The 22,700-nt window shown below is 43.4% G+C and overlaps 2 protein-coding genes across 6 annotated transcripts in view; one reads left to right on the forward strand and one right to left on the reverse strand.

The window, feature by feature from the left end:
• CEP78 (centrosomal protein 78) overlaps positions 1–22,700 on the reverse strand; it is a 167,503-nt gene that overhangs the window by 21,195 nt on the left and 123,608 nt on the right. The window lies entirely within an intron of this gene.
• Positions 2,860–5,671, forward strand: LOC143760067 (uncharacterized). Its single transcript, XM_077249002.1, has 2 exons — positions 2,860–3,413; positions 3,660–5,671. Exons 1-2 carry the CDS (start codon positions 2,861–2,863, stop codon positions 5,426–5,428), a joined length of 2,322 nt encoding a protein of 773 aa, XP_077105117.1. The 5' UTR covers position 2,860; the 3' UTR covers positions 5,429–5,671.

A 22,700-nucleotide genomic window follows, 5' to 3' on the forward strand; every position in this document is an offset into this window, starting at 1 on the left:
AAACATTACCACAATGAATTTTAAACAAAGCAATTCAGATGCAGTTGAAGTTCAGACTTTCAGCTTTGATTTGAGGGTATCCACATTAAAATTGGATGAACGGTTTAGGAGTTTCAGCTCCTTAACATGTGCCACCCTGTTTTTAAAGGGACCAAAAGTAATTGGACAACTGGCTCCAAGGCTATTTCACAGACAGGTGTGGGCAATCCCTTCGTTATGTCATTCTCAATTAAGCAGATAAAAGGACTGGAGTTGATTTGAGGTGTGGTGCTTGCATGTGGAAGGTTTTGCTGTGAAGTAAACATGCGGTCAAAGGAGCTCTCCATGCAGGTGAAACAAGCCATCCTTAAGCTGTGAAAACAGAAAAAAAACCATCTGAGAAATTGCTACAATATTAGGAGTGGCAAAATATACAGTTTGGTACATCCTGTGAAAGAAAGAAAGCACTGGTGAACTCATAAATGCAAAAAGACTTGGGCGCCCACGGAAGACAACAGTGGTGGATGATCGCAGAATAATCTCCATGGTGAAGAGAAACATCTTAACAGCAGCCAACCAAGTGAACAACACTCTCCAGGAGGTCGGTGTATCAATATCCAAATCTACCATAAAGAGAAGACTGCATGAAAGTAAATACAGAGGGTTCACTGCACGGTGCAAGCCACTCATAAGCAGCAGAATAAAAAGGCTAGACTGGACTTTGCTAAAAAAAAACATCTTAAAAAAACAAGCACATGGCTTGGGCATGCATGGCTGCCAGTGGCACTGGGTCACTAGTGTATAATGATGATGTGACACAGGACAGAAGCAGTCAAATTAATTCTGAGATATTCAGACACATAATGTGTGCTCAGATCCAGCCAAATGCAGCCAAACTGATTATCCATCTGTAGTATGAAACGGCGACCAATGACCCAAAACATAAAGCCAAAGCAACCCAGTTTATTAAAGGGACACGGTCACCCCCTCCAGCCGTTATAAACTAAAAGAGCCACCTTGTGCAGCAGTAATGCTGCATTCTGACAAGGTGGCTCTTTTACTTAGTGGTGCATGTATTCCCAAAATAAAGCATTTTATAACTTTTCCAAAATACCCGGCTTTCACCAGGGAGGCAGGTCCTCACCCCCCAGCTTGAAACGCCACACTGCCGTCACTCAAATCTTCAGGGGCGCCGGGCACCGCCCGCTCCGCGCTGTTTTCGCATGAAATCCGGCGCCTGCGCTGTGTAGTACTGTCTGGTGCAGGCGCAGTGAGCTCTGGGGGTCTGACGTCACAGCCAGGCTTGCAGACTGCGCCTGTGCGGCTGCCCTGCTTGTGAATCCTGGCCCCGCAGTGTGTTATGCATTATGCAGAGTGCGGGGCTGGGATTCACAAGCAGGGCGGCCGCACAGGCGCAGTCTGCAAGCCTGGCTGTGACGTCAGACCCCCAGAGCTCACTGCGCCTGCACCAGACAGTACTACACAGCGCAGGCGCCGGATTACATGCGAAAACAGCGCGGAGGGGGCGGTGCCCGGCGCCCCTGAAGATTTGAGTGACGACAGTGTGGCATTTCAAGCAGGGGGGTGAGGACCTACCTCCCTGGCGAAAGACAGGTATTTTGGAGAAGTTATAAAACGCTTTATTTTGGGAATACATGCACCACTAACTAAAAGAGCCACCTTGTCAGAATGCAGCATTACTGCTGCACAAGGTGGCTCTTTTAGTTTATAACAGCTGGAGGGGGTGACAGTGTCCCTTTAAAGCAAAGAAGTGGAATATTCTTGAATGGCCAAGTCAGTCACCTGATCTCAACCCAATTGAGCATGCATTTCACTTGTTAAAGACTAAACTTCAGACAGAAAGGCCCACAAACAAACAGCAACTGAAAACCACCGCAGTGAAGGCCTGGCAGAGCATCAAAAAGGAGGAAACACAGCGTCTGGTGATGTCCATGAGTTCAAGACTTCAGGCAGTCATTGCCAACAAAGGGTTTTCAACAAAGTACTAGAAATTAACATTTTATTTAAAATTTAATCTGCCCAATTACTTTAGGTCCCTTTAAAAACAGGGTGGCACATGTTAAGGAGCTGAAACTCCTAAACCCTTCATCCAATTTTAACGTGGATACTAGGGTGACCACAAAAAATCAATGTTGGAATTTTGTCCGTCTGGACCCCACAAAACAATTCCCCTTTCCGGATATTGAGATAGCCAAAATTTGAGCTCGATCAAACGACGTTAACCCGTGCCGCTCGTCGCTCAAAGTTTGAAAAAATCCGAATTTTTGCCCAAAAAGCTGACATATGAAGCCATAACTCCAGAATGGTAAATAATAAAAACACGCTTAATATCTCAAAAGAAAGCTAATGTTGTTCTTCAAAATTTATATTTTATACATAATTGTTATTTTAAGTCAAACTGAGTTAAAACATCTTTTAGCCCCAAGAACGTGACCTGGTACCACTAGGAGCATACTTCGTATATTTTGTTATTAAGTGATACTTTTTTTTTTTTTTTTTGGTATATTTTTGAGTTTAAAGTAGAAATATAATAAAAAAACAAGTAATACTGATAAGTCTAATGACTTTTTATTTTAAAATATAAAAATGAGGTATTTAATACATACAAAACAGACACAGAAAAGATACAGACGTAGTACCTACATGAGTTGATAATTTTACATAGTTATCTAATCTAATCTGACTGCGCTCCTCATAAAAACAAGCACATGCTGCTTAAAATTTTCCAAGTGTGTGTTATTGTTTTTATAGCTATTATAGTATTATTTTAAAAGATATTTGAAAATATTTTATTGAAATTTAAGTTAATATATTTTTTTTGTTTGTCTAGTTAACTGTTATTTAACTATTGGACTCTGAAATGGCATTCACATCAGGTGTACAAAGCCGGAACAAGGATAAATTATTTCTTGTGGGCTATCCCATTCACCAGATCACCGGTTGTAAACTACCCTCAAATCGTCAAGTCTTATGTGCTTTATTTTATAATTTACGTACTGTGAAATTGACTTTAAGAGAATCAGCAAAACTGACCATACGAGAAGTGTTCATTTTTTGGGGGAAAGCTCGAATCCGGACTAAACATGAGCAAGATGCAATTACTAAGCTGGAAAAAGTTCACGCCGCGTGGAGAAGTCTTCAAAAAGACCGGAAGAAAACATCGGAAACGGCCAAGAACAAATTTAAACAGTTTGTTGAAAGGTTGGATGATCTCTTTGATATTGCTCAACAAGATGCCTTGGCTCTGTTGAAATCGGAAGAAGATAAGGCGTTTCTCGTGAAACAGAGGCAGAAGGGCCGCCCAGGTTCCATGGCTGGAGTGGACATCAAGTTGTGTCAAGCTGAAGAAATCAAGGCGCAAAAGGAACTTGCAAAAATGAACCGACAAATCCAAGAAGAAACTTTTGATATTGGTGAGTTTATTTTATTATTATTATTCTAAAAAGTAGATAAACAAATAAGTAAATAGTTTCAATATAATTGAAAGAAAATTGTACATGAAAGCATCATTTGGCATCTTTATGATTGAGTTTATATTCTTAAAATAATACCTATTGATAATTAGAAGTAGGTAATTTAGTACCTATGTATTATTATTATTCTGCTAAAACTACAAGTTTTTATAGTCTTTTTTTTCTCTTTCTTTTGTTACTTCTTAGAGACGGATGATGAAGACAAGCTCGAAGAAGGAAAAGAAGAAGAAGATACTGAAGAGGACAACATCTACCAGGAACTTGAGAGCTTGGAGGAAATGGACAACATCCCTGAAGAAGCTGCAGAAGATCCAGGACCATCTGAGAGCAAGAGGATGAAACTTTCATTTGCAAGGGGCGTTAAAGAGATTTTAAACATGAAATTATCCATTGTGTTAGATCGATGTAAGTTATCCGACAGAAATGCCACGAGAATTTTAATAGCTACTCTAGAAGCACTAAACCTTGACCCTCTTGAGTACAAAGTCTCGAAAACTTTATTACATTCTAGAAGGCAAACGTTCAGAGAACAATATACTAAAAACATGTTAGATAAAGTAAACATTCCTGAAAAAGAGCCCGTGGTTGTCCATTGGGACGGTAAACTTTTACCGGGTGTTTTAAAAAATGAGCAATGTGAGCGAATAGCTATTGCTATTTCATATGGCGAAAAGGAACAGCTGCTGGGAGTTCCTGTAACAGCAAGCAGCTCTGGAGAGGAGCAAGCCGAAGCCGTATATGAATGCCTACAGGAATGGGGTCTTCCCAACACTGTCAAGGCGATGTGCTTCGACACTGCAGCATCGAACACGGGAAGACTCAAAGGAGCATGCGTCCTATTGGAGCAAATGTTAGGAAGAGAATTGCTACACCTAGCTTGCCGTCACCATATCTTGGAAATTGTGTTAAGAGGCGTATTCGACACAAAAATGGGATCAACCACTGGACCTCATGCAGACATTTTCAAAAGATTCCTCACTGCGTGGCCCAAGATAGACAAAGGAAAATACGACACAGGTATCAGTGACAAGCTAATACAAAAGCAGCTAACTACAGAAGTAATTGCAAATGTTACTGCTGAATTCGAGACCAAATTAACTGAGAGCCACCCCAGAGATGACTACAAGGAGCTGTTGCAGTTGGTTCTCGTATTTGTTGGATCACTAGACGGCAATGTTGTGGGTTTTAGAACTCCAGGAGCCATTCATCACGCTAGGTGGATGGCAAAGGCTATTTACTGCTTAAAAATGTTCATTTTTCGTCGTCAATTTAAGATGTCTAAAGAAGAAGAAAGTTCTGTGCGTGCCATTTCTGTTTTCCTAGTTAAAATTTATTGTAAAGCTTGGTTCAATGCTCCAAAAGCTCATCTTGCGCCAAAGCAAGATTTAGGTATTTTGCATAGTCTGTTAGACTATAAAGAATGTGACAACGACATTGCAGAAATAGCCCTGACCAAATTTTCGAACCATTTGTGGTATTTGAATGCAGAGTTGGTGGGATTATCGTTTTTTGATCCCAACATTACAGACGATGAAAAGTTGTTAATGGCTAATAAATTGCTCAGTAGCACAGATGAACCATCAGAGCACGCTAGGGTTGTAAATCCAAAAGTTAAGAAAGAAAAAGTAAAAGAGGTCGTTGATGGAGGATTGTTAAATTTACTTACCAAAGAAACATTTACATTCTTTGACCGATTTAATATAAAAACGGATTTCCTAAGACAAAATCCAAACACCTGGCCTCAAAATAATGACTTCCAAGAAGGATTGAAAATTGTCAAAACATTAAAAGTAGTTAATGATATGGCTGAGCGTGGTGTTAAATTAATAACCGACTTTAACGACCTTCTGACAAAAAATGAAGAACAAAAGCAATATGTCCTGCAAGTTGTAAGCAAATGCCGAGCATTATATTCTGACGTTTCAAAAACTACTTTAACAAAACCTCTAGAATAGATTAGATAACTATGTAAAATTATCAACTCATGTAGGTACTACGTCTGTATCTTTTCTGTCTGTTTTGTATGTATTAAATACCTCATTTTTATATTTTAAAATAAAAAAAGTCATTAGACTTATCAGTATTACTTGTTTTTTTATTATATTTCTACTTTAAACTCAAAAATATACCAAAAAAAAAAAAATGTATCACTTAATAACAAAATATACGAAGTATGCTCCTAGTGGTACCAGGTCACGTTCTTGGGGCTAAAAGATGTTTTAACTCAGTTTGACTTAAAATAACAATTATGTATAAAATATAAATTTTGAAGAACAACATTAGCTTTCTTTTGAAATATTAAGCGTGTTTTTATTATTTACCATTCTGGAGTTATGGCTTCATATGTCAGCTTTTTGGGCAAAAATTCGGATTTTTTCAAACTTTGAGCGACGAGCGGCACGGGTTAACGTCGTTTGATCGAGCTCAAATTTTGGCTATCTCAATATCCGGAAAGGGGAATCGTTTTGTGGGGTCCAGACGGACAAGATTCCCACATTTTTTCAAACCCATATAAGATCCGGTCACCCTAGTGGATACCCTCAAATGAAAGCTGAAAGTCTGAATTTCAACTGCATCTGAATTGTTTTGTTTAAAATTCATTGTGGTAATGTCTATAACCAAAATTAGAAAAATGTTGTCTCTGTCCAAATATATATGGACGTAACTGAATAAAACTTTCAGCTATAACACCTACTGCACATTTCACCCTTTTGTTTTGCAATCCATGGTAACATCAGCAGCATAAAATAACGTGCTATGGATTACACTGGTCGATTTATGTTGCAGAATGTCTCAGCTGTGTGTGAATTACATTTATCCAATGTGTACAGAATGTGTCCTACAGAAATGACCCTAAATAATGAAAAAATAGAATTAGACTTATCGGTAACTCGGTTTCTAGGAACCTTCCACGACGGCATATGGAGGTTGCCTCCATGTCCTGATGGGGAACAGGAAACACAGAGAGGTTAAAAGGCCCTCCCACCTCTCACTTGCCAATGACTTATAACCTACACCATAGCACTGCTTTACCTTCTGAATCCCAGATTTTATTCAGGAGTATAGGGGGGGGGGGGATTAGCGCCGTCGTGGAAGGTTCCTAGAAACTGAATTACCGGTAAGTCTAATTCTATTTTCTCTAGTCACCCTCCATGACGGCATATGGAGGAATACCAACTAATTTGGCGCTAGGGAGGGACAACGGCCTGGAGTACTTTTTGCCCGAAAATTAGGTCCCTATTGGACAATACGTCCAGTCTATAATGCTTGGAAAAAGTATGTATTGAGGACCATGTTGCTGCCCTGCATGTCTGCTCTGCAGATGCGACTGCTTTTTCTGCCCAGGAAACTGAAGTGGATCTGGTTGAGTGGGCTTTGACCCCCACTGGGGGCGACTTATTTTGAGCAAGATATGCTTCCTTTATAGCTCTTTTAATCCAATTTGAGATGGTGATTTTAGCCACCTTCTTCCCTTTATTTTGCCCTGAGAGGTGGACAAACAGGTTCTGATCAATCCTACAAGAACGGGTTTGTTCTAAGTAATGTAGGACCATGTGCTGCACATCAAGAGTGTAGAATTTTCCCTCTTTCGAGTTTGCAGGTTCTTGGCAAAACGATGGTAGAATGATCTCTTGGGAACGATGGAGTTCAGAGACTACCTTTGGAAGGAAAGATGGATCAAGACATAGGACTATTGAGTCATCTCTAATAGATAGGGCTCTCTTATTGATAAGACTTGCAATTCTCCTACTCTCCTAGCCGTAGTTATGGCCACCAAGAAAGCTATTGAGGTTATGAGAACAGGAAGACAAGGGTTCAAAGGGTGGACCTGTGAGACCTTGGAGTACTAAGTTAAGGTCCCATGAGGGAACCACAATCGGTCTCTTGGGATTCATCCGGACTGCTGAGGTCATGAATCTCTTGATCCAGCGATGACCTGCTAGATCCTGGTCAAAAACAGAGCTGAGAGCAGAGACTTGGACTTTCAGGGTGCTAAGTTTAAGGCCGATCTCTAACACTTTTGCAAAAAATCCTGAATTCTCGATATATTTGGGCTAAATGGATCCGGTTAATCAGGTAGACAGAAGGATGACATTTTTTTCCAGATCTTATTGTAGATGGCGTTGGTTACTGGCTTTCTGAATCTCTGCAGGGTAGCCATCACTGGGTCTGACAACCCTTTAGCTTTCAGTACCTGGGCTTCAGTAACCAAGCCGCTAAATTCCACCTCTGAGGATCTGAGTGGAGAATGGGCTCCTGGGAGAGGAGGTCGTCTTTTATTGGTAAAGGGATTGGACTGTCCGCTTGAAGTTGGATAATTAAGTTGAACCAACACCTTTTGGGCCATAACGGGGCTACCAAGATAGTTGGGGATTGGTCTTCTCGAATTTTTCGTAGAACTTTTGCCAGAATCGCAATCAGTGGGAACGCACAGGCCAGGTGAAAATTCCAACTCTGGGCTAGGGCATCTACTCCCCTGGAATTGTCTCTAGGGTTTAAGGAGAAGGTTTCGACCTTCGTGTTTTGATGAGAAGCGAAAAGATCGATTTCCGGTAGTCCCCACCTGTCTACCAGTATTTTGATGCTCTGATCGTTTAGACTCCATTCTCCCGGGTGGATGTCTTGGCAATTTAGATAATCCGCCTGGATGTTGGAAGAGCCTTTTAGGTGGACTGCTGTCAACGCCAGTAGGTGTTTCTCGGCCCAACAGAATATTCAGGCAGAAACCCTCTTTAGGCTTTTGAACCTTGTGCTGCCCTGGTGCTTAATGTGAGCAACTGTGGTCATGTTGTCCGAATAGATTCAGATGTGCTGACCACCAAATCTAGCGACTTGCTGCTAGAAGGGCTTCTTCCACAGCTTTCAGTTCTCTGAAATTTGATGACTTTCTGCTTATTGTCTGGTCCCAGAGTCAATGGAATGGAACATGGTTTACCATGGCTCCCCAGCCTCTCCCGCTGGCATCCGACGTGATCGTAATCAGCAGGACCTGAGTCCAGCTTACGCCTTTGTGGAGATTTTTGGAATTTATCCACCATGCCAAGAATACTTTCACCCAACTTGGCGTGTGTATCTTTCTGTTCAGGGTGCCAGGATGACCGTTCTAGTTGTCTAAGGCTGGTTTCACATTTGCGTTTGTGGCCTCAGCGTTTGTACCGCATATAAACGCATGCATCGTGTTTTCCTATATTTAACTCTAAAAACGCATGCGGTTTTTTTTTTGTTCGCTTTTTTTTTGTTCGCGTTTTGCCGCGTTTGACGACGCATGCGTCGTCTCGTCGTTTGCGGCTTGGCGCGGAAATGCAACATGAAGTAATTTCTAGAGGTGTATTTGCTGCCAGGAAATGCATGCGTTCGATTGCGCAAGGATTGCGACAAAAAACGCATTGCTGTCAATGTAAACGCATGCGTTTTTAAGCACATGCGTTTTGTTGCGTTTTTGAACGCATGCGTTTCAATTGAGAAAAACATGTCTAGACACTGATAAGCCACCCACCACAATCAAGGTGATAAAAGGGAGTGTGTGGACAGTTGCAGGTCACTTCTCACCAGACTCTGAAGCAGACGAGACACAGACAGGCTACATCTTGGAGGAAAACAAGACCTTGAACAATGTGAGTATATCCTAGCCAATGCCTTCATTTTCTATTTTCTGTCTCTACTTGTCCTAATTTCTGCCATTTCTTTCTTTCTACATGCATCAGAATGTCTTCTTCGGATTGTTCATCTGGTGAGGAGTTTCGGCCAGGACAGTCGGAAGTGGAGCATGTCAGTGAGGTGAGTATTTGCCTCGTCAGATTGGTAAGTATTCACTGTCACATCGACACATGTGACAATTTGATTTTTTCCTTTTTTTAGAGCTCTTCTACTGCGGCAGAGACAGGGCAGGAGCAGCGGAGTCAAGGTCCGGTGGCAAGACGGCAGTGGGTACGTATACAAGGCTGACTGTCCTCAGTGTAATATTCTTGAATCTTCCTTTCTTTCCACTCGTATTTCTTTACATTTTTCTTCTGGAATCCTTTTGTATGTTGACTTTACTATTCATGCCATTTCTCAGCATCTTTTTTCTTTCTTTTCCTTATGTTAATTGAGCAAACTTTAATGACTTTCTTTAATTTTTAGGTTTCACAACGGGAGGAGGATCTGATAGAGAATGACCTCCTTATCACCCTGGTCCAGGAGCGAGTCCCGTTGTGGGACACCCGGGATCCACTGCACTCAAACAACGTCACGATCCGGCGGTTATGGAATGAGGTGGCCCAAGCGATGTGGGATGGCTGGGACAACGCCTCGACACGGGTCCGAGCTGCATTTGGTAAGTATTGCACTGCAGTGTGAAGTATCAGAGACCTTGGCCGTGCTCACTCGACTGTGTGTGATGAAAGAAACTCTCTGGAGTTTCTCTCATCACACACAGTTGTGTGAGCACGGCCAAAAGTATTTTTTCTGACGACAATTTTTTTTTTAACAGTATCCAAAGTCAAAACACGTTGGCGTTCGATGAAGGACAGCTTCAAAAAGGACCTGCGTCAAGAGAGCAGTGTTCCCAGTGGTTCAGGAGCAAGGATCAGACGATACAAATACCATCGAGTACTGTCATTTTTAAGACCGGTCCTTGCCCAGAGAACATAAGTATTTATCACGTGCATTAGGTTGTATTGTATTACCATAATCTGTATTTTTACATTCCACAGGATTTTGCGTCTGGTTAATTTTTGATAGTAATTTTCTTTTTCCTTTTTTCACAGCACATACAGCACTACTGTTGGCCCAGGTTCTGGAGCGGTCCTTCATCCGACAGCCACGGACCCGTCCCAGCCATCCAGCAGCGCAGCAGCAAGTGGGCCTTCCACACTAACTGGAGACCAGGGAGCTGGTCCATCAGGTCTTCCCCTTTGCAGTCCTCTTCCACTGCCCCATTTTTTTGGGCTCCTCCCGGCAGCGGCAGAGGGCTTCGGACAGGTCACTCATGCCCGAGTTTTTGCACTTGAGCTCGGTTTTACACTACGCAATCAAGGCTTTGGGTGACCGAACGGATGTTTCACATACCCTCTTGAATGCACGTATCCAGGAGGTCAGCAAAAGCCTTGATCAAGTGAAAGCCGACCTCCAGAGGCCAGCACATCATTTTTTTAATCAAATTGAGCAGGGCATGTCGGAACACCTTACTCCTGATCTCCAGCTGAGTGTCATGCAGGCCTGCAATGCTGCTTACGTGCAGGCTATGCAGCAGTCAGTATTTCCAGCAGACAGTAGGGGCATATCCACCTGTGCCTTCACTGTCACGATTGTCCTCAATGCCAACCTCTGCTGCATCCCACTGCACGGCCACCTCAATTCCTTCCACAGCCGGACACCACTACAGCACCACCACCATGCCGAGTGCAGTTGGACATCCCACCGCCACCACCATGACATCCGCTGCTCCTGCTTGGACCTCCTCCACTGACACCACGATGCAGCAGGACCCTGGCATGGCCTTCCATACCGCCACCTCCACGATGCAGCAGGACCCTGGCATGGCCTTCCGTACAGCCACCTCCACGATGCAGCAGGACCCTGGCATGGCCTTCCGTACTGCCACCTCCACGATGCAGCAGGACCCAGGCATGGCCTTCTGTACTGCCACCACCACGATGCAGCAGGACCCTGGCATGGCCTTCCGCTCTACAAGCGCTATGGACTCTGGCATGGCTGCACGCTCTACGAGCACTATGGACTCTGGCATGGCTGCACGCTCTACGAGCGCTATGGACTCTGGCATGGTTGCATACTCTACGAGCACTATGGACTCTGGCATGGCTGCACGCTCTACGAGCACTATGGACTCTGGCATGGCTGCACGATCTACGAGCACTATGGACTCCGACACAGTGCAGCCGGACCCTGACAGGTCACCCGCCACCACGCCACGCCATATGAGCCCACCAAGACCTCCCACAACCAGGTAAACAAAAAAAAAAAAAACAGAGGACTCTTAGCATTCCTCCCCCTTCACCTCCCAATGTATCTGTAATGTCAGGTTTGTCTCACCCTTCCAGTGCGTCTCAAGCCTCTCATGTGTCAAGCCCCATCCCAGAACTTCCAGACCCTTCTAATTTCATTGCCCCTTCTCCTGCCACCTCTGCGTCTTCCACGGTTAGCCAGGCCTCAGATCTTCACACCCCCCGTTTACATCACTCTACCCCAAGCCGGCGCAGTAAATCAATTTTTTAGTTGTTAACAAAATAAAAAAAAGTTTGATTTGCCAAAATTATGTTTGGTTTATGGTGTCTTCCGCCGCTGGCAACACACACCGTGCGCCAAGAAAGTTTGCCACACACTTACTTTTTGGGCCACATCATATCTCCAGTAGTTAAAAATAAAAAGACTGCAGCTTTGCGTGTCTTTAGTATACAGATATGAGGTGGGCCAAAAAATATTACATGTATCTCCATAATCTCTTTTTGTTTGCCCCTAGTGTGGCAGTCTGAAGAGAAAATGGTGGAAATACAGTGCAGACCTCTACTGAGCAGGTCAGATGTCAAAAAACTCATTAGTTATGACACCTGACCTGGTGAGTAGAGAACTGCCTTGTATAACCACCATTTTCTCTTCTTTATACATAATCTATTACACACAAATTGAGGGACAATGGTGTTCACACACTGCATATCTATGCTCACCTGCACAGGTGTCAGAAATAGTGAATTCATGAGCCTGTATATGTTTATCGTGAATTCATTATTTCTGACACCTGACTTGATGAGTATAGATAGTGTGACAGTGATTGTCTCTTCAGTTTGTGTCCAATGGATACAGGAGAAGAGAATCATGATGCAATGATGTCAAAAAGCTTACCAATAAAGCAATATGGCTGCCATTACTAGCAGTATGTGGCCAGTGTTTTATATCAGTATTTGTAAGCCAAAACAAGGAGTGGAACAATTAGAGGTAAATTATGATATTAACATAATAACTAGCACCTATGCTTTTATCACCCACTCCTGGTTTTGGATTACAAAAACTGATATTAAATACAGATCAAATACTGCCAGTTTTAGGACAGCCTTGGTTTGGAGAGGAAAAAGATAGGAGACACGGTAAACACAACCAAAACTAAAGTTTATTAATGAGAAATATTATCATCATTGTAGAAAATTACTGGTACAGATGTAATTACAACAGGACATTTACACAACGTTGTCCTGCCATGACACACGTCCAATATCTGAATTAAAAAAATTCAGCAAATTGGTCCCGCATGTGACCAACGGCTGCAGTTGACCGCAGCGGGTGATGCTGGAAATCGGGCAGTAGGTGTGCAACTGGTTCATCCAGTTCAATGTTGGGTTGCTCCTTAACCATTATGTATTTGTGCAGAACCACACAGGCTTTGACCACCTCGTCGACTGTTTCCACTTTTAGATTAATGGCTGATGCAAGAATGCTCCATTTAGCGACCAGAATGCCAAAGGTACACTCCACTGTTCTTCGGGCCCTGGTCAGTCTGTAGTTAAAGATCCTTCTAGTGTGGTTCAAGTCCCGACTGGAATAGGGCTTCAGTAGGTATTCACACATCTGAAAGGCCTCATCCCCAACCATAACAAATGGCATCGGTGGACCTTGAGTGTTGGGGAGAGGTTGTGGCGGGGGGAAATTGAAAATGTTGCCATACACTCGGCGGCCCATATCCGAGTTCTTGAAAGTCTGGGAATCGTTGCCACGGCCAAAAGCTCCAATGTCCACGGCAATGAAGCGACACTTTGTATCGGCTATTGCCATGAGCACAACAGAAAAATATTTTTTGTAATTGAAGTACTCCGATCCTGTTCTAGCTGGTCTGATAATGCGAATGTGCTTTCCATCCACCACTCCTAAACAGTTGGGGAAATCACACACTCCAGAATTGTTCTGCAATTTCAAGCCACATGTCCAAGGTGGGTAGGGGTATAAACTCATCCCGGAGTACATTCCACAAAGCCCGGCAGGTGTCCACAACTATTCCGGACAGGGTGGATATTCCAAGCCGGTATTGGAAGTGGAGGGATGATAAACTCTCTCCGGTTGCCAGAAATCTGGAAGAAAAACACACACAAAAAACATTACAATCTATTCTTTTTATGGTGTGGTTACGCTAAAGAAAGGAAAATAGCCAATAAATATATGTCAGAGAACACAAAATTTGGACTGTCATTGGTTTAGATTTTGAACGTACCTTAATGTAACCAGCAGACATTCCTCCGGTGGAATCGCTCTACGGAGCTGGGTGTCCTGTCGCCGTATGGCTCCTTGGACACGAGAAAGCAAATCCCGGAACAAGTCTTGCGACATCCTGGTGTATTCCTGGAATTTCTCCGGGTTGGCATTAAGCTCGGCATAGAGCGTGTGATAGGCTCAACGGCTCTCACGTAGTTCGATTATGGGGTGCCTCCAAAAACGCCTACGTTGTCTCCTTCTCCATCTTTCGTGATTTCTGTCTTGCCCCCAAGCAAAAGCACAGGCAAGAAACATTTTGAAGCTGAAATCCAGGTTGAAATAAAAGCTCTCCATGCGAATATCCATCATGACACAGGATACAGTAGCAAACTGTTAAAATTTCAGTAGCCCTAGGGTCTATATATAGAGATCCCATAATACACGCCCTCTGTAGTCCCATTGGCGGTGTCTGGTTATCTTGATTTTTCTCTTGTGAAATTTCTCATCATGCGCACCAAAAACGCAAACGCAGGAAAAAACGCATATAAACGCAGCGTTTTTTTAACCGCATGCGACACCGCATGCGTCTAAAAAACGCTGCGTTTGTACGCGTTTATATGCGTTTTTTCCACCACTTGCGGATGCGTTTTAAACGCTGCGGATTTAAACGCTAATGTGAAACTAGCCTAAAATATGATCTTGGAGGACTCTGGAGTGGGCTTGTGCCCAAGCTACCGATTGTATACAGGCTGTCATGGAGCCTGACAGACATGCCTTCCCAGAGTGTAGGAGACATCTCCCTGAACTTTTTGACCTTTGCTATTAATGTTAGACTGTGGTCGTCCGGAAGAAAGGACATCTGTCTTGCAGAATTTAGAAGTACTCCCAGAAATGTTCTGGTCTTGGAGGGTTGTAGCTGAAATTTTTTCAGGTTTCGGATCTATCCCAGGGACCTTAGTATCTCTAGGGTGACTGACACATTGGATTTCAGGACTGTCTCGGTTGAAGCTATTATCAGCAGGTCGTCCAGACTTGCGGTATTTTACGTGTTGGTTCATTCCCTTCGGGTTTATAATAACACGGGCCTCGCCTGATGGTTTGGATACCAGAAACAACAGAGAGTAATGGCCCAGACCCCATTCCGATTCTGGAACCGGGGAGATCACCTTTGATGTTATAAAGGTCTCTGAGACCCACTAGTAGAGTTGCATGATCTTTGGGATTTGGAAGGGAAGTTATTTTGTTATCTTCAGACCCTGTGGAGGAGAGGAGATAAACTATCAAAAAGCCCTCCTTGATAACATTGAGGACCCAGTGGGAGCTGGTGATATTTTCCTACTGATGCACGAATCTTGAGAGTCTCCCCCCACCCCAACGGGTCAGAGTCATTGTTTCTCCTGTTGAGACGGCTGCTGCTGTGGGAAGAAGATATTTCTCCCCCTACCCTTTGCGTAGCTCCATCTCCCGATTTTGCCCTTTCCTCTCGCCTGGGAGGTTTGAGACTGTGGGGCAAGAAAAAAAACTTTTTTTAGGAGGTTTTTATTCCGGGAGGGCTTTTTTCATGTCAGTGGCCTTATCTAGAATGTCCTCTAGAGCTGGTCCAAAGACATACTCCCCTTTAAAGGGTATAGTACACAACTTGGACTTTGAGGTGATGTCAGCACTCCACATCTTGAGCCAGAGAGCTCTCCTTGCAGAGTTGGATTGTACCAGATATCTGGTGGTAACTCAAATAGTCTCCATGGAGGCATCTGCTAGGAACCCGGTAGCCCTGAGAAGGATGGGTAGTGAGTCCAGCAATTCTCCCCTGGAGGTACCCTGAGAAATATGGGTTTCTAATTAACCTAGCCAGCTGGAGAGAACTCTAGCTATGTAGGTAGAGGCGATGTTCGCTTTTAAGGCAGATGTAGATGTCTCCCAAGATTTCTTTAGGAGACTTTCTATTTTCCTGTCCATAGGATCCATCAACCGTGAAGAATCTTCGAAAGGGAGTGCAGTTCTTTTTGCAACTCTAGCCACCTGGACATCAACTTTGGGAATGTCCCATTTGACCAAATCACCTTCCAGGGGAACCTACGCTTCATTTCCAAGGGGATGCTGAGGCGTTTTTCCGGTAGCTCCCATTCCTGAGCAATCATACTAAGAATATTAGGATGCACCGGGAACCCCGACCTTTTCTCCGTTTTTAGCCCGCCAAACATTTGATCCTGAATGGACTGAGGCTCAGGTTCCTCCTCTAGACCCATGGTGTTACGTACTGCGGATACCAGCTACTCAATATAGTTAGAGGAGAAGAAGTACTTCATGGATTCAGCTCTGGGTGATACAGGATCCTCCTATCTACCCGAGGACGAAGTATAGGACAGGACTGACTCGGACTCAGAGTTCTCAACCTGAAATTTCCTCTTCCCTGGAGAATGTGGAGGCGGAGGTGGAGGAGTGAAAGCTGCCAGAGAAGTTTGCACCTCTTTTTTAACTAGAGCGCGAATTTCCTCTAAAAGGGATGGTTGCTCCACTCTCACTACTCTGTCAGTGCATGACTGACAGAGCTTTTCATCTCATAAAGGTGGGAATTTTATATTACAGATAGGGAATTTCTTCTTATTGGCGGATTTGGGGGCAGACTTGTCTCCCTAAAATAAGAGGGAGAGACTTGTCAGGAAAGGGGACCACTTGAAAATAACCATCTCCTGGACCCATTCCCTGCAGACACTCACTGTAGCAGGGGCAGCGCTGAGCTCTGCAGACGCAGGGCATGAAGTGGCTTCCATACTGAGGGAATAGTCTTACCTCATCTGAGACTTCTGCAGGATTTTATATCCGTCAAGTGGTAGCACCTGCATCCAGCGTAATTACACTCCCTCTCCCCTCCTGGGTCCACGCCTTTCATCAGCGTTCACACGCGAGCAGGCACATGGATGAGAAGGCCGGGGAGCTCTGGGAGGCCCCCGGCCGGGGATCCCTGGTCTGCTTTGCCCTCTTGGGGGCGCGGGAAGACCAGGAGGAGTCCCGAGGGCACCACGGAGGGGATGACAGGAGCAGCTTCGGAGGAGGCAAGAAGCGACCATCCGCTGCCCAGCTAGACAGGCAAAGCATGACACCAAAGGTACTGCAGTTGCCGGCCACCACAGAATACAGAACCTCTCCCTGTCCCATGGGGAACAAGAAAGACACTGGCAAGTGGGAGGGCCTTTTAACCTCTCTGTGTTTCCTGTTCCCCATCAGGACATAGAGACAACCTCCATATGCCGTCGTGGAAGGTGACTAGAGAAAAAATTATATTTGAATGTATTCTAAAACTAATAAATGTAAGCAGACAGAGCATATGAAATTCTATTTGGAATGTGAACTATCGGATCTTGTTTACACAGCCTTTTTCTATATTTGCCAATGTTCTGAGATCATATCTTGCATTAGCAACACTTTCCACTAGAGACATCAAACATTCATTTATACAGATTACATGGAAGACCTGGCATGCTCTGTTAGCAGCCACCAGGCCTGTTACCTAATAGAGTTAATGAATACCATAATTAGGTGGGATGTAATACAATAAGGAACAGTAGGCATTCTTGTGTGGATATTGCAACCAAGCGTTTACCTGGCAGTGCTCTCCAGCACACACTAACCATCCAGTCTATTTTCAATTTCTCCACATTTTCCATGTCCTGTCTCTAATTTAAAAGGGAAATATAACCTCTCTTGGATAGATGCATTAGTTACTATGAAGTTTTCAATTTGGGAAAAATAAATATGAAAAATAGGCTCATAAACCACATCGGTCGTACTATCCAAAAAAACAACAGATGTTGTGACCTAATGTGTTATGTACATAGATAAGAAAATAACCTTTTCTTGGTTTTAAAAATTAACCGTCATTTTAGGTTGCGAAAATGACCTGTGATGACGTAGCGGTCTCGCGAGACCGCTAAGTCATCTGGGGTCATTGTCGCAATGCATTATTGGGACCAGAGCATCGCGAAGAGCGAGAAGGCTGCCGGGGACGCCGGAAGGTGAGAATATCACGATTTTTTTATTTTTTTAATTATTTTTAATGTTCTATCTTTTTACTATTGATGCTGCAAAGCAGTAAAAGCATAAAAAAACAACAAAAACACACTGGAGTGGTGTTTTAAGTTTTATTTCAGAAATCAATAGTACACAAGGAAATAGGCAACTTTGTAATAAATCTTATCAGACAAATCTACATCTTTTTTTCTCCTGAATTGATCTTTTGTTCTCTTTTCATGGGAGAAATCTGTATTCAGTGAAGACCGATTTTCCCAAATTATGACAGCTGATGTTTTTAAAAAGCTATGGAGAGTGGATTAGGCAGTAGCTAGAGGCAGGTATACAGTGCGAGAAATACGTATTTGTTGCCCACTGACAAAGACATGAACAGTTTATAATTTTAAAGGGTAGGTTAATTTTAGCATTGAGAGACAGAATATCAAAAATAAAATCCAGAAAACCACATTGAATAAATTATTTAAATTATTTTCTATTTTGCTGTGAGAAATAAGTGTTTGATCCCTAACAACCATTAAAAATTCTGACTACTACAGACCAGTTAGACATACCTAATCAACTCGATACCTGGATTAAAGACAGCTGTCTTACATGTCTTACAGACTCCTGCCCACAGACTTAATCAGTCAGACTCTAACGCATGTATTTTCGTACACATACGCATATTATTACACTACTGTGTTTTAGGTCTACTTGTGTAATTAACCCCTTTTTTAACTTCCCTTCATTAGGATGGTATTTTTATATATATCCTTGGGATCGTCCCGTGTTTCGGCTGTTTTCCGTTTTTGCGGTTTAATTATTTATTTTTTCTCTTTGTCTTTTCACTTGAGTTTTTTTTTTTTTTTTTAATTATTGTCAACAATAACAACTGTTGATGTCATATTTACTTTTTGTGCTGTACGCCTTTGTTTGCGATGCGGTAGGCGTGCATATTGGGCGGCGCTCCATAAGTCACAGTGACATTATGTCATCGGCCGCGCTTCTGTGTATACACAATAGGCGTCTTGGCCTTATGAACACAAATAGGTATGTGCGCATGCGCGGGTTTACTTACCCGGAAATGGATCATCCTCTTCCGGCTTCACTGATCCTGGATGTTTGTAACCAACGCCGCTCTTACTATCCATAACGCCTGATGTCCAATCGTCGGTTGCTCTCACATGTGACAGGGAATGTTCTATTAGCTACGGTCTCTATCATTGGTGGCTACTTATATATATACTTCAACTGGCCAGTACCCAACCACCCCTGGACGAAGCATTTCTTGCGAAACGCGTGTCGGGTGTGGTGGGTCCTCCGTACACTCCCCTATGGTAACTATGCCTTATGTTCTAATATTTGTGCTACATACATAAGCCGCTGACAGTATTATGTGTCACCCTTGCTGTGAGTATACATGGTCTTTACTATATTATGTACTATTTACTTGAATATATTTATATTAATGCATATTTGCACTAATTTGCCCTGTTTTGCACATCTAGGGCTTTTTCTGTCCTGCAGTTATTTATTTATTAATTATACAACCGGTGCTAACTTTATGCTGCACCATTGAATAGGATTTAGGATTTAGGGGAGGTGTTTCGGTGGTATCCCACCGTTTTTCTTGTACTTGTGGTATCTGCTGTGAATTTTTTATATAATAGGTTTCAAATAAAGATATATATTTATTCGTTACATGTGCCTTGTGTGCAGTTGTTTTTTGGTTTTGTCTCTACAACATGGACAAGAATAAAGAGCTTTATAAGGATGTCAGGGACAAGATCATATACTTGCACAAAGCTGGAATGGGCTACAAAACCATAAGACGATGGGGTGAGGAGGAGACAACTGTGCAATACGGTAGTAAGAAAATGGAAGAAATACAAAATGACTGTCAATCGACATCTATCTGGGGCACCATGCAAAATCTCACCTCGTGGGGTATCCTTGATCATGAGGAAGGTGAGAGATCAGCCTAAAACTACATGGGGGGAACTTGTTAATGATCTCAAGGCAGCTGGGACCACAGTCACCAAGAAAACCACTGGTAATGCATTATGCCATAAAGGTGTAAAATGCTGCAGTGCCCGCAAGGTCCCCCGGCTCAAAAAGGCACATGTGCAGGCCCGTCTGAAGTTTGCCAATGAACACTTGGATGATTCTGTGAGTGATTGTGAGAAGATGCTGTGGTCAGATGAGACAAAAATTGAGGTCTTTGGCATTAACTTAACTTGCCGTGTTAGGAGTAAGGGAAATGCTGCCTATGACCCAAAGAACACCGTCTCCACTGTCAAGCATGGAGGTGGAAACATTATGTTTTGGGGTGTTTCTCTGCTAAGGGCACAGGACTACTTCACTGCATCAGTGGGAGAATGGATGGAGCCATGTACCATAAAATCCTGAGTGACAACCTCCTTCCTTCCAACAGGACATTAAAAATGGTTCGTGGCTGGGTCTTCCAGGAAGACAATGACCCAAAACATACACCCAAGGCAACAAAAGAGTGGCTCAAAAAGAAGCACATTAAGGTCATGGAGTGGCCTAGCCAATCTCCAGACCTTAGTCTCATAGAAACTTATGGAAGGAGTTGATGCTCAGAGTTGACAAGCGACAGCCTCAAAATCTTAATGATTTAGAGATGATCTGCAAAGAGGAGTGGACCAAAATTCCTCCTGACATGCACAAACCTCATCATCAACTACAAAAAACGTCTGACTGCTGTGCTTGCCAACAACGGTTTTGCCACCAAGTATTAAGTCTTGTTTGCCAGAGTGATCAAATACTTATTTCTCACTACAAAACGCAAATACATTTATACAATTTATACAATGTGATTTTCTGGATTTTATTTTTGATATTCTATCTCTCAATGATAAAGTTAACCTACCCTTAAAATTATAGACTATTCAAGTCTTTGTCAGTGGGCAAACTTACAAAATCAGCAAGGGATCAAATACTTATTTCCCCACTGTACAATTCACTGCAAGTTCTCCTAAAACTACAGTCATCGTTCTCCCTAGAACTTTATGAGCACCAACTGTCACCTCCTATCTCAGCAATGGGAAAATCTGAATATTTGCATTCACTGAAGACTGATTTTATGTCCAGGAGGAGAAAGAAGCAGATTTCTCTGAAAAAAATAAGAAACATTGTAATATATATTTTGTATACTACTGATTTATGGGGAAAAATTAAAATGATGGTAACTCTTTAAATTCTTGGTAAGGCCTGAAACACTGACCTGTTGGAAGATTGCGTTATAGAAAGAAATAGGGATTTTTGTGTACTCACCGTAAAATCCTTTTCTCCGAGCTATTCATTGGGGGGACACAGACCGTGGGTGTATGCTGCTGATAGGAGGCTTAAACTAAGTGATACAAAAAACGTTAGCTCCTCCTCTGCAGTATACACTTTCCTGCTGGCTCTCAGCTAACCAGTTCGGTGCCAAAGCAGTAGGAAATCAATAACAAAGTATAGCATGTCAAATTATATATGAGAGTACAGCATGCCATACTATAAAACAAGCCCAAGCTAACAACAGGGTGGGAGCTGTGTCCCCCAATGAATGGCTCAGAGAAAAGGATTTTATGGTGAGTACACAAAAATCCCTATTTCTCTTTCGCCTCATTGGGGGACACAGACCATGGGACGTCCCAAAGCAGTCCCTGGGTGGGTACAACATCAGATCAGGACCTGTGTAACAGCTACTTACAAGAGGGCTACCGTGGCCTGCAGAGTCCGCCTGCCCAGACTCACATCTGCGGAAGTCTGGGAATTATAGTGCTTCAAGACTGCATGCGGACTGGACGAACCCGCAAGCTTGCAGGCATGCTTTATCGACGCCTGGTACCTAGAGCCCAAGAAAACCTCGATCGACAGAGTGGAGTGGAGTTAGGCTGACGTCTAACCCGGAAGGACTCCTGGATGGTGTAACGAATCCACCAGGCTAACATGGCCGATGAAATGGCTAAACCCTTCCTGTAACCGTCAGGAAGCCTTCCTCTGACCATCAGGAAGTCCAAATAAGGTGTCCAACCTTCGGAAGGATGCCGTGCATGATACGTACCTACTCAGAGTATTCACTTCGTCCAGAATATGGAGAACCCATCCCGTTTTGTGGACTGGTGCTGAAAGAGAAGAGGGAAGAACGATGCCCTCGTAACATTGGGAATACAATACCACCATGGTAACAAGGGACAGGGATGGCCTGAGGACAACCTTGCCTTGATGGTAATAAGGAAAAAAGTCTGAAAGAACAGAGCATCTAGCTCCAAAGACTTGTCAGGATGACGAGATTGCAGAGAAAAAAGGGGCAACCTTCCCTGATAGTAAAGTCTGTCCGGATCAAAAAGGAGTCTACTGTAAGACTCCCAGGATCTTTTTTTTTTTTTTTTTTCCTCTTTCAGGCATGAGCTGCCCTTCGAACTTACAGCGCAGGCGCCGGGGACGTTCCTGAAGGAAGTGGAGGCGGAGCACAGAGGCCCTGAGTGATGGCAGGGAGGCGTTTGTGTCAGGGGGAAAGACATGCCCCCCTGATAAATTGGAGGTATGAGGGACAAATTATAAAAACAATTATTTCAGCGTTGGCAGGGACACCAACTAAAAGAGCCACCTTGACAAAGTGCAGCATTAGTGCAGCACAAGGTGGCTCCTACAGTTAAAAACGCCTGGGGGGGGATGACAGGTTCCCTTTAAGGTCCCAAAGTTCTAATGGTATGTGAAAGGGAAGGACCACATGTGAAAACTCCCTGCGAGAAAGTCCCTACTTGCAGTTTTGTTGCAATAAGATGGAAAAGTACTAGCTCCGCAAACAAAAAAACAAACGTGGTCCATGCGGATCTCCTAGGACCACTGGGGCCCTTCCTGCTTCCAAACGACTCTCGGAAGTAGGGGAAGGGGGGTTATGGAAACTGGTACCACGGAAGAACCAGAGAATTCACTGCAATGGCTTTTGGATCTTGAGGCCGAACCATGAACACGAGTACATTGGCGTTCAGTCTGGACGCCATCCGATCTACATCTGGAGTGCCACAG

This window comes from Ranitomeya variabilis, chromosome 1 (genome assembly GCF_051348905.1).
Source record: "Ranitomeya variabilis isolate aRanVar5 chromosome 1, aRanVar5.hap1, whole genome shotgun sequence".
NCBI lineage: Eukaryota > Metazoa > Chordata > Amphibia > Anura > Dendrobatidae > Ranitomeya > Ranitomeya variabilis.